We start from the raw sequence: 12,373 nt of genomic DNA, 5'->3' as shown, positions 1-12,373 counted from the left end.
ACCGAGATGATTGCGGACGGCCTCACGAAGGCATTACCCGCTCAGCAGTTCCAGAAGTTCGTCACACAGGTTGGCCTAGTGGATATCAAGGACAGGATTCAAGAGAGAAGGACCAAGGAACTCACTGCGGATGACTTTGTCAGAACAGAGGAACATCTCGATGGAGGAAAAGCCGAATAAGGGATCGGAAGGATGGCCAACCTGACAATAGGAATACGGACTGCACAGACTGAACCACGATGGCCAGTCTGGGGGGGTGTGTTGAACAGGTGCTGGGGCCTCACGTGCAAGCAGGGATACATTAAGATTACAGCCGAAATGGTAAAACCTCTAAGGGGTAGATTTCAACAGAACACAACATGAATACACACCAATTCACATCAATGAACCGAATACACGTAATGTCTAACACCTACCAGTGCTACCGAACTTCGTGAAAATATGCAGTAACTCAGACCCATACAGCTAATCCATGCTGCTGGCACTGAATCAGGCAGTTCATACTAGTCAAGGGAAAATGACCCGCATGCTGATTGGGGTGTGGTTTAGGTCTCGATTCCAGACCAGTGGCTTTCCCGTTTAGCTCCTTGGTCATGGCATCTCGTATTTCCTCGTATTCCTGCTCTTTATTATCGTGGCTCCCAGTCTAAGTGTTTTGATTTTAAAACAGCGCCTTCCGTAATAGGTTCTTGTGGATAATCAGTACATTAAGCTTAAAAGAGATATATTTGAAAAATAGACCTAAGTATAAGCGCTAGCCCTAAAGTAGTTACATCCTAGACAGTTTAAGTCAGCTTTTAGTAAACTCACATAAGCGGCTTTTTAATACATTGCAGGTATACTCACACGGCACAGCAGGAAAATATGCATACTTAAAACTATAGATTTAAGTGTTTATAAAGTGATCTCTTGTTTTTTCGGCTTGCCCGAGTCTGCACCGCCACCAAAGATAGGTCTAGACCAACCCACTTAAAGTGGTTATATCTTAAACAGTTCAAGTCAACTTTACAATAATCTCACATAAGCGGCTTTCTACTGCTGTCTAGGTGTATACAGTTCTAGTATATGGTGTATGCATCTATTTTAGGCCCCTTTACACTGCGCAAGTCTGTTCTAAAGGAGGAAAATTACAAATGCTCAAAACTGTACTACTTTCGTCTGCAGTCTTCAATTGTATTTAACCGCCTCTTTCGAGGTTGCAATAGGTAATAATATAGGGCCGCTATTTGCATGGAGCTCTTCCGTCCCTTGGCCTTTTAGCCGATTCGTTGAATGCAGGATTCAAAAGCCTATCATATCGGCAATATCTCGTAACTGCCAGAACGAAGCGCACCGCACCTGGTCATGGATTGAAGATATCTTTAGTATATAAAGGCCAGGAGTACCGCCCTTTCCAATTGAAAAGACGCACTTACAACTCGCTGAATTTGTTCACGACTGGCTGATAGCTTTTCACATCCATCCAAGCTGTTCGAGTTTGATTAGTAACTGGTATAAGCCATGGCGACAATCATCGGTGTCATTACTGGGGCACTCTCCCTCCTCAGTTTCGCCCCCTCCATGTTTCCAGGACATACGGGAAGCACTGCCACCGTTCGACTCTGTGCTGGCCTTGATGGCACTTCTGGTGCTCAGGGACCCTTGAGTGGTGCCAGTGGCGGTATTTACTGGGTTAAAAACTATGATAATAACCAGAAATTCTTGGGTGAAACTGGCAGTGGTTCTCGCGGTGGAGGAAAGATTCCCAACGGTGGATTTTCCGACTTCGAGATCGGCAGCGGGGGCGGAAAACAGCCTGTCTTCACACAGATTCATGGAGGTGCGGATCCAGTTTGTCTCGCTTATGCACTTATTACTTGGCCAGACGAAAAGAAGTATGGGTGGAATGGCGGCTGGGGTAGATCGTGCGGCCTGAATTGGTACTATTCTGGCATCTACGTAAGTGAGCACCTAGTTCCAGTGTTTCTGGGAGATTCCTGCCATATGCAATTACGCCTTCCACCCCTCTGGCATATGACACGCTCAGGAGAGGCTAACACGAGTACATTTTAGGTTGATGGCGACGAGTAAGTGTAGTCCCAAGCATAGTCTGGTGCTCTACCCTGGCATTGACGATTGATTTAGGACAACGGATTGCACATGGATCACACGCACAACTACCTTCAAGCTTGATATGCTTATGATCCGCTGGCCCTCCTTCTCCTCGAAGGAGAACCCCAACTACTCGAAAGACACAGGGAGTTATTGCAAATATCCCGCATTGCGAGCCTACACCCACGACGGCAGCTCTATTTTCAAGCGCGACGAGACCAACCCCGAGGAGGATGTGGTAGACACCCGGCTCGTGATCAGCCCTTTTGCAAACCATACAGTTAGCGATGCCTGCAATGACGTTAACTTCTGGGGCCCGGACTTCGTCTCGCTTGCGGAAGGCTTGCACTGCGACACTGACACGCACACCGTGACACCGCTCTGCAGCGACACGGTCACCTCCGACTGCTTTTCGCTTGACAGCCGGGAGAAGCTTTCCAGACGCGGGTTGCCTACATATGCGAAGAATTATACGGCAACAATTCGTTGGAAATGATGCGGACATACGATGAGTTCGGCTTTGGGGCTGGGTTTCAGCTGGGAAGGACCCGCTGTATCCTTTGCTTTTGGGATGGGATACGAGCTGGGCAGGGCTGCCGTCAGATCAGTTAACAATCAGATATATCAATCAATTCAATTAATTCAGATCAAATACGGTATCCTAACAGATCAATCGATCCAGATATAAGCATCTATATATCTAATATATCTAATATCCTTATAAAGGAAGATAATTACCCTAGAACTATCAGATTATCTATATTTTCCAGTCCTCAGAGTAGGGCACTTCCCTAACAAGCAGTAATACTACTAGGCAGAGTTAAGCCGATTGGCTGGTTTTAAACCCCAGCCCGCTCAGGGCTCGGTTAGAGAGTAATCTACAGGCAGATTAATTGGTTAAGTTGCCCCTTTTTCCTACCTCTTGCCCCAGTACGACACAGCCCTACTACTGTACCAATTACCACTGGTAATGGGCCCAATACCAACTTTTGCGGCCCGTGCACCGTCCCCTTTCGGATCTTTAGGAGTTTGGGTCAATACAAGAATATTTGGCCCGTTCGCCCTCTCCAACTGAGTATGCAATTTCTTCTACACGTACGTACGTACGTACTATATTTTAGCCGCTGTACGTACAACTTTATTATACGTACAAATATGTACCATACAAATTTCCCCTTCCTTTTTAGGTAATACTGGTAACTTAGTAGGTCTCTCACGGTCCTCGTCTTCTGCCATTCTGGCCTCAAACCTCTGATTCCACTTCAGTGCCAACCCCCAATATATCACCCGTCGACTGTAATACACCCTTCCACTCAAAATCTCCACTGGTGGAGGCCATCACATCATCCATCCAGACCTTCTTGCGCTGCGCATTCACAAATAACTCGAGATATGAATCTTCGAGTTCTAGCCAGTCCTTCTCCTTAAGATCCGCCCAGCGCTTTTTATGGGCGTACTTCTGATCCTTAAGGCGATCTAATACGCGGTCGTTCATAAAAATGAATGCCTGCATGTCAGCGTGCATGGGCATAAGGCGATTTCGAGCTTTCGTGTGTATGAAACTAATAGCAGAGAAACTTCGTTCTGAGGGCACAGAGTTCGCAAGCGTGTTCATTACCTTCACGGCTCCTCTAGCCATAATCGAGCCCTGGTTTGAGGAGGCACTGCCATGCCATTGCTGGCTTGAAGCTATCATCGTATACAGCGCTGTGCTTAATAAACAAGCCGTCTGGGCCGCCTGTACGCATTCGGAAGTGTGTGAATTCGGAAAGGGCACGGTGATATTCGTCGTAGTTTTTCAGCTGTTTCTGCAAATACTCTTGTACGTGCGCAAAGACGCTAGGCGGCAGTTTCGAATTTGGACCTGTTCTATCAGGCAGGAGAGCATCGGCCATCCAATGTATATCATACGTTTGCTTATCGAGCCGGCCTTGAATATAGCGTCAATATCGTCTCACGGAATATCAGGAAACTAATCACCCTCTCCCATCTCAGACCATTTACTTTTGATTTGCAGCCAGCGATTTACAACGTGGGCGATTCCCGCCCCATCAGCCTCGGAAGCGTGTTGAAATTCGTTTACGGGTTTTAGCACAGCGATCGCAGCCTCCAGTTTTAGCCAGAGGCTGTTATGTTTGAAGCTGTTATGTTTGATGATTCAAACCGCTTCGGGCAAGAAAACGGGGCAATCTTGATATCGCAGCTCATCCCGTACATCTTTTCGAATAGACCAGTCTCTGGCAGGGTCTCGAGAACGGAGGAGGGAGAAGAAAGAATTGTACTGGGAACCCCAGCGTGTAATTATAATATTCGGAACGAGCGAGTTAGTGTATCGATTTCTTATTCACAGCTAACGATTTACCGGTGCCTTCTGATCAGCGCGCGAGTTACTCCGTTCCACCTTGTGCGTTGGCACATTCTCAATCTTTGCAATTGTAATTTAGACCGTGAGAAGAACTTGAGAAGGGTGCTGACGTTATTATAGAGATCCTCAAAGAATGGAAGAAGAAGTATATCTTTAATTAGAAGCTGAAGGCCGTGACAATCGTATAGAGAGAAGTTGATATGTGAGAGCTCTAGGAATCTCCCTAGGGAGCCGTGTACAGAGCGCATCGTGTTTTCGGTATCTGTACAGAGAGAATTAATTCTGGAGAGATCACTGCCGCACAGTTGCTGCATTTCTCCCCATATGTTAGAAAATCCGGGGATCCCCCTTCCCCTCAGGATTCAGACTATTAGTCTGAAAGTCCTAGATTTAGATTTCAAAGTCCTAAATGAAATCACCTTAAGATATAAACCTAAGAAAAACTCTTATCTCAATAATAAACAACTAAGTTTAATAAATATATTTTCACCCAGCACTACTGCGCAATATAAACAACACCATATCAGCATCACCCAATTCTCTGCTGTATGCTGTTCGTCTCCTGTGTCCAAATGTTTTCCAGAAGGCTGGGCCGTCTGGTAGCTGTACCGAGATATTAACGATTCTATGACCCGAGACATTATCGGAAGCGTCAAATATTATGTTAAACCATTCTAAGCTGGTAATTCGTTTAAAAACCTCGCCATAGAGTTCCTAATAGAAGCCGGGAAGAATTCTTGTGATAGCGGCGCGGCTAGGAGGCTTCCAGCCAGGCTTAATGCGAGTGAAAAAATAACGCCAACGGCGGCTCTCGAAGAGGCTGAAGGGCCGACCGCCGGCGATTACAGCAGCGGCGGCACCATAGGCGTAACTGTGGCTCTCGTCCTGCGAGATATGCTGAATTCCGACCTCGGTTATCTTCTTTTGTATAGCTTCTGAATATGAGGGAAGATAGCCAGCGTTATCTTGAGCTTGACGCTCTTGTCGCTGCTTGGCTTGCCATTTCTCACACGCAGCAAGATGCTCTTTCGGCCTCCCAACAGAGGTTGCTGCAAAATCCTTTTGGCAGTGACGGCATCTGTATCGCTTGCTTTTCTTGGAGTTAGAGCAGCTGAGGTCGATAAACTGTCGCCAAACGAAGGCAGCATTAGCTTGGGTGGGCGCCATCTTTTTGGCGATAGCTTCAATCGGGAGAGAATGGCAGTGTTAAGACAGTGTGGCTAAGGTGGTCCGACCTGCGGGTGGCTGGGATGTAGATACTATGTGAGGAGCTGTGCTCCTCTCAGACACATGCAACTTAGAACTAACAACAACAAAATCAACCCTTTTTACTTCAGCACGTCGCTCATAGCCTCTCGAGGCAGGACTCTATTCTAGAAGAGAGCACATAAGGTCTGACCAAAGTCATGGACCATCTGCTAACAAAACAAGTCAAGTAGGAGACTTGGTAAGATTCCAAAATGGAAGCACTTGGCTGGATTAGAAGGGCACCGGGTCCCTCGGAACTCATAGCCTGGTCTTTAAGCCGGAGGATTTCGGTTGCAATGCGACAACTTGAGGTACCTTTTATTTGGGTTGTGGGTATTGGCAGGGTTGGGTTGACTTTAGGCATCGAGTACATGTCGGCTTTGTTTCGTTACATTATATGCATTTGCTTGCACTGATCCGAATGTCAACCAGACAGTTTCGGTCTATGCAAGTATGAGAATGGGTACATCTTGGTGCATTACGTATCCGTCAACAACTGAGGATACGAGGAAGAAGAGAGACCGCTTACTGACATGCAGCCACTGCGGCTCTTTCGCGCACTAGAACGCTTTGGTTTGCCAGGTCCAAAGCTGTTAATGGGATGATTGGCGGGAATCATGATTGAACCGAGTCGCGTGCCAGGTCAGCTGAAAGAAGGCAACAGGGGTCAAATCCAATGATCCGGGCGCTACTCAGCCCTGTAATGAGTTTGAGGAACTTTGTCACGGAGATAAGTGAAGGTGAGGAGGTCAAGAACAAGTAAAGTCAGACCTACCCGTCAGATGCATATTAACCAACAGTAACAAAGAACACAGCAACTCCACCCCACCATTACAATACTTTGATTCTATAACTTCGGATCACTTCATTGGCTCAATTATACGAGTACTCTATTCGGTCTAGCTTTTAAACAGCTCAGCCATCACTCCTGATCGGCAACCTCAATTAAACCAATCAATTTCATCAGTTAGCGAGTCGATGTGGGGAGCTTCGGCAACTACGAAGAACGAGCTATTCTCAATTAGGATTACAAGTTGGATATGGTCCTGTTCTAACATTTCCATATAAAATTCTCCAGCTCTAAATGGCCGGAAAGTACTTTAACTCCTCAGGTTATTGTTCAAAAAAACCTATCAACTAGCTCAAGTTGAGTTACTCAGGATGCGGCCAATCGTTCCTCTCTATCCGGAAAATGCAGCTTTGAAGCCACCAGCGCAACCTTCAAGGAGGATACTCCCGCCGAGGGTCAAGAAAGCGACACGGCGTTGGGAGAGGGCAGGGAAGCCTAAATCTCGATCAGGTTGTAGGACTTGCAAGATTCGAAGAGTTAAATGCGATGGTAAGAGAACACAGGATATGCTAATGCACGACTGGGAACTGCCCGACTGACGAATGAAACCATAGAGAACAAACCAATATGCTTCCGATGCGCCAAGGGTAGCTTTGACTGTGACAGGTACTCCAGCGATGCGGCAGACGACAGTATCGCACCGGATGGATTCTCTAGTGGCACAGAAAACTCAGAGACTACGGATAGTGGTGCATCCATGTATACTTCCCCTGAAACACCCGAGACCAACTTGAGCACGACTTCCACCCCTAAGCCCAATTTCTGCAACTGGCCGGATAGCCCTGGTACAAGTTCATTTTGTCCATCGAGCCACAGTGTCATATACCTCGAATATTTCCATCACCACGCAAGCCTCAATAATGGCGTTTTCAGCTACTCCGAGCTTTTCTCAAATATTGTGCTTCAAGAGTCCTTGCAAGACGAGTGCATGCGCGATTCTGTCTTTGCAATTGGATCTTTCCTCCTTAGCGGGTTCTTTCTGAGTCAGTCTAGCTCGCACATGACGACGGTTGATCACCACCGACAAGCTTCCCTGCAGTTCTACACTACTGCTTTCACAACCTTTCGTAGCCAAATGCAGAGTTCACATGAAGTGTCCCAGAAATGGATACTTCTGATGACTCTGCTGCTGGTTGTGTATGAATTGCTCAATGGTGACTTTGACGCCGCTGATGGGCTTTTAAGTACCGCTTTAGAAGCGCTGCGCCCCTCACTGACTACCCTGCCGAGTCCACCCATCATGTACTCGGACATGTTTACTTACACGAGCATACAAGTCATGGGAGAGTCAGAGCCACTCTTCACCATGGCAAGCCTGAACACTTCTCAACCGACCACTCAAGAGGCTTCGCTCGTGTTGTTTCATTGGGAAAATATGCCGTTGCATACTGGGCCAATGCGCATCGTTTAAAGAGGCGATATATGCAAACTCGCATCAGTTATCAGAGTTCATGACATCTTATATACACAGAGAATAAGTTTTCAGCACTTGCGGATTTGGCCTTCTGCCCACAAATCCGCAAGTGCGTCATGGGTTTTAGCATTGCATTACTGTTCGGATTTGGTTACGATTTAGACAGGCATTATCAGAAAACCGGGCATTGAACATTGCGCGGCACAATATCACAACAAAAGGAAATTCAACTCGTATCTAAAACTTTCAATCCGTTTTGGTTGCCGTCTCAAAACGTTGAACATACTTTCTAGACGGGCTTCACGATGCACCAGCAAGCATTCTGTTGTGAACCTTGTCACATTTCAATGGCTCCGGCCGAGGTGGCTCCTCTATGCGAACATTTGATGATAATACTGAGGGACCTTTGGCAATTAAGTGAATGAGCGCAGTTAACAATTTATTGTTATTATTATTATTTTCCTTGTAGTCGAAGGACCTTTAAGGCCTTATATCTTCGACTGATTCTTTCTAGGACTTAAGTCCTAGAGTCCTAGATGACACTCCTACGATTTGAGTTTTAGGACGTCAAACTTTAACTTTAATCCTGAACCTTAATCCTGAAGTTGAGGGGGAACCATCAATTCTTCCAACACCAGCTAAACATCATCTCAAGCAACAATTAGTCAGTCACTGAGCAAGGGTGCGGCTAGGTTAACAGAACCTTAAGATCAAATGCAGATAAATAAACTACTTACTTGATCGACTTGATCATTTTCATTAAGCTATATGATTCGAAGTTTGTGGTCCTTTTATCGCTCTTGGCAAGGATGAGGTCTAGTGCTGTTAGGGAGGTGGAGGATCTGTTTTATCTGCACCTATTGTTCTCGATAACCGGAACCCACCCAGTCGTGTTGTGAAAACAGCAATAAAATTATACTGTCGATAAATATTTTACCAACTGCACTGCTCACAATACTTGAACTTCTTAATATATAGATGGCTCTGTTGAACAACTGAGCTACCCCGAACTGACGATTTCTGCGAACTATCACGATCCAGCCACAAAAGCTCAGGGCGGCTATTGTGCCCACATGCATTGCAGATAGGCTTATGCATTGTGACTTGATCGAGGTCAAGCTTTCCCATGACCATCCCCTCCTCTGTTCATGGTAAGTCCCACGTAAGCTGTCGCCCACTAGGTCTAAAGATCTTTGCGTTACCCCCTCTAGGCACGTCCAAATCTGGGGCTTGCTCTGTACACGTCTTCTCGATCGACGACTGAGTGATGAAAGTTGTGGAATGAAGAGTAAAATACTGAGACTGTATGGAGTATGCTTGAAAAATAGTTTCAACAGCTAGATTTCGGTTAGAAATTGAATCTTAGCCAAGAGAGAGTGGATTAGGGGTCAGAGGCACAGTTATAAATATAAGTCCCTACGTTGAGAGGTAGATTGATGATGTTGGTTGAAGGTTGAAGAACTAACATAAAGGAAACGGGCAAGGCCGGGTGACATTAGCATCACCGGGTCGGACTAATATAATTCCGATGCTCAACACCATATCCTTTAACCGTCAACAAGCTCAAAGGACAGCTCGATACATTCTCTCCGTGCACATTGACTCCTGCCTCAGTTATAAAAGCATCTGAATGACTGAAACTGATTTGCCGAGCCATGGCATCTTCCATCGTTAGTGACCCAAGGTCCTTCACTTCCAGACTTGCAGTCACGATCATAATAAAAAGTGCAGTCGCAAGAATCTCCGATGCACTCAACTAAAGCAACAGAGTTGCCATAGTTGTAGTTGTAGCAGTTTTTCTTTCCGCTACTGAGATGCTTGCTCGCCCATGTAACGTCGATTTGGCCAAGGAACCGATTGCAGTTGTTGTCGTCGAAGTAGTTGATTTGCATCTGCTTGGCAGCACGTTTATCCGCCTCGGCAGATGCCACCATAGAAAGGGCAAGGAATGTCACAACTGAAAACTTCATTGTGCACGGTCTAGCACATGTTAGTTCTTCAAAGCGTATATGCATTAAGTTGCTGCTCATACCGTACTGGAAATTCAAGTTTTTGATCTTGAAGAAATAGAGAGAAAGTGTGGAAGTTGTGAGGTGAAAAATATTAGAAGAGGGCAGCAGGTGACTGCTTGAAGTATATGTAGGCTGAAGGAGAAAGACTGCACATGTAACACACGTCTCTGGGTTGCTGTTGCTTCAGATCTGGACTCCGGACTAAGATCCAGGGAAATATGCACCTTTCCAGATGCATCGTCAGTATAATCCAATCACGGGTCTCGCTTTCTATTCAAAGTAGACTTGTATCATCTTGAGTGAGAGTAAAATACGTGATCAGCAATACTATTGGCACATGCCTAGCGAGATCCCAGTTGCTGAACTATAGACCCACCTGATCTGACTGTGTTTTGCATATCCCTCAAATAACCAATAATCATCATAGTCTCGTATATGCGTGTATTCCATAGCTTAGCTTAAACGATATGTTGACAAGGAGGTAAATTATTAGTTTGCTAACTGGTAGGCCCCAGGGCCGCAACGTATCAATCCCTGTTTCTCGATACGTAATACGTTCAATCAAATCTTAGGGTAACAGTGTTCATGATATGTAGTCATAAATTTTAAAATACAATGCTTAGGCTCTCCAATACGAAAGACGGATTAACGACTCACAGCCTGATCTGCAAGATGTCAGACGGTGGCCAATCTGTGTCTCTAAGCTAAGTTGGCAGTTATTGCCGCTGACAATGATCAAGATCTGCCCATCATCAGCTGTCATATACAATTCGTAGACTATCAGTTCAGACAATGCATTTATAAAACCACTTCCTGGGTACTTCCCAATGAGTGAGCCGCAGCGGCTGCGCTTTTCGTCTTATCACCCCTATATTTAATACAGGATAATTTGATCCCCTTCGCTTTGGAAGAAGGCCATCCAGTCCAGGTATGTATGGACAGGATAACACCCTCATTCTCAGATTCACTTAGTGTCTGCGTTTGAGGAAATGAAAATATGCGGATTACAACCATCACCGGATCTTCGATGTGACAGAATCGAGTCTTAACAATACGAATGAACTAGTTGGAATACGAATAGAGCTACTGCTCGCCAGACAACTGGACTAGTCTTCAATTATCTACACTACCTGCGCACTGTCCGCTCTGAATTATCCTCAATTGCTGGCTTGCTTCAACTGTCTCTGCAACGTTATCAGTCGCCATTCTAGCAGAACACTTTTGTAGCAGCCCGTATATTTCAGAACGTTAGATTCGTCACATGCCTCCACTTCTCGTCCGAGGAGGCCAAAGACCTAGAGGCTTCCTCGGCATGGCTCACGGTGTCGGGCCCTAAAAGGAGGCGTAGTGGCGGGTCTTTGACTCCGGCGATGTAAAGAATAGCGCGCGCAATCTTAGTTGGTTCGGACCACCCCGAAGCGTAGCGAGCCCTCGCTTCACGCATAGCGCCTACTGTTGCCTGGTAGCCCTCGCTGATCTCTGGGTAACCCATTGAAGACCCAGCCCAGTCTGTCTTCATGCCACCTGGTTCCAAAACGGTAATCTTAATTCCGAAGGGTGCGACCTCCTTCGCGAGAACCGTGGAGAACCCGCCAACTGCCCATTTTGCGCTCTGATAAGCCCCCAATCCTGGAGATCCAACCCTCCCGCCGACTGACGATACTTGAAGGATATGTCCAGAGCCCTGCTTCCGTAGCAATGGTATAACAGCTCGAGTGACGTTAACCACACCGAAGAAGTTGGTTTCAATTTGCTTGCGGAATGATTCCTCGCTCATGTCTTCAATGGGCGCGGTCTCTGCGTATCCTGCGTTGTTGACGACAACGTCGATACCGCCAAAGCATTTCTGAGCCAACTGTATCGTATATGACACATCGTCCAGCCGCGTCACGTCCAATGAAGCCGTGATGATACGATTAGGACCGTACTGCTTTTCAAGCTCGAAGAGCTGGTCGGGATCGCGAGCGGTAGCCACAACACAATCGCCGCTGGCCAGTACAGCCTCCACTAACGCCAGGCCGAGGCCACGCGAAGATCCGGTCACGAGCCAGGTTTTCATTTCGGGCAGCCTGAATGGCGGGTGAAGATAAAGATAACCAGAAGGTCATATCACTTCAGTTTTGGAATATTTGGGAGGGAATAAAAGGGGGATTCGATGTGCTACAAACTGGCTGAAAAAAGAAGATCGACTGCGCACGGCATTTACTATGCAACCGCAAGCTGACTGGTAAGTGGTAACGTAAGATGCGAGCTTGGCCTGGAGGAGGCTATTTCTATATTCTACCACAGTTCCATCATTCCTATCAGTCAGAGCTTGTGGCCATATGAAAATCCCGATAACTCCGTCTTCGGCGATAAGAGCTCGAGAGTTCTGCCGTCAGCAGTCTGACGAA

General features: G+C 46.4%; 5 protein-coding genes across 5 annotated transcripts; 2 read left to right on the top strand and 3 right to left on the bottom strand.

Moving 5' to 3' along the window:
* Window positions 1-1,500: 1,500 nt before the first annotated feature.
* Window positions 1,501-2,587, top strand: FOXG_17572 (uncharacterized protein; the record flags this gene model as incomplete). Its single annotated transcript, XM_018397579.1, has 3 exons — window positions 1,501-1,938; window positions 2,053-2,066; window positions 2,125-2,587. The coding sequence occupies 3 exons, from the start codon at window positions 1,501-1,503 to the stop codon at window positions 2,585-2,587; spliced, it is 915 nt and encodes a 304-aa protein (XP_018258632.1).
* A 2,583-nt stretch (window positions 2,588-5,170) lies between these two features.
* Window positions 5,171-5,623, bottom strand: FOXG_22873 (uncharacterized protein; the record flags this gene model as incomplete). The annotated part of the gene is made up of 1 exon (XM_018403295.1): window positions 5,171-5,623. One exon carries the CDS (start codon window positions 5,621-5,623, stop codon window positions 5,171-5,173), a length of 453 nt encoding a protein of 150 aa, XP_018258631.1.
* A 1,242-nt stretch (window positions 5,624-6,865) lies between these two features.
* On the top strand, window positions 6,866-7,965 carry FOXG_17571 (uncharacterized protein; the record flags this gene model as incomplete). Its single annotated transcript, XM_018397578.1, has 2 exons — window positions 6,866-7,043; window positions 7,109-7,965. 2 exons carry the CDS (start codon window positions 6,866-6,868, stop codon window positions 7,963-7,965), a joined length of 1,035 nt encoding a protein of 344 aa, XP_018258630.1.
* A 1,613-nt stretch (window positions 7,966-9,578) lies between these two features.
* Window positions 9,579-9,938, bottom strand: FOXG_22872 (uncharacterized protein; the record flags this gene model as incomplete). The annotated part of the gene is made up of 1 exon (XM_018403294.1): window positions 9,579-9,938. The coding sequence occupies one exon, from the start codon at window positions 9,936-9,938 to the stop codon at window positions 9,579-9,581; it is 360 nt and encodes a 119-aa protein (XP_018258629.1).
* A 1,072-nt stretch (window positions 9,939-11,010) lies between these two features.
* FOXG_17570 (uncharacterized protein) lies at window positions 11,011-12,351 on the bottom strand. Its single transcript, XM_018397577.1, has one exon. The coding sequence runs from the start codon at window positions 12,037-12,039 to the stop codon at window positions 11,221-11,223; it is 819 nt and encodes a 272-aa protein (XP_018258628.1). The 5' UTR covers window positions 12,040-12,351; the 3' UTR covers window positions 11,011-11,220.
* Between the last annotated feature and the right edge of the window lie 22 nt (window positions 12,352-12,373).

The sequence above is a fragment of the Fusarium oxysporum genome, genomic scaffold (assembly GCF_000149955.1).
Source record: "Fusarium oxysporum f. sp. lycopersici 4287 supercont2.55 genomic scaffold, whole genome shotgun sequence".
Lineage (NCBI taxonomy): Eukaryota > Fungi > Ascomycota > Sordariomycetes > Hypocreales > Nectriaceae > Fusarium > Fusarium oxysporum.
This window is presented reverse-complemented; position numbering and strand designations above follow the sequence as displayed.

What these genes read in the sequence shown, in the direction of transcription:
- FOXG_17570 (XM_018397577.1), bottom strand. Translation starts at nt 12,039, where the DNA reads ATGAAAACCTGGCTCGTGACCGGATCTTCGCGTGGCCTCGGCCTGGCG.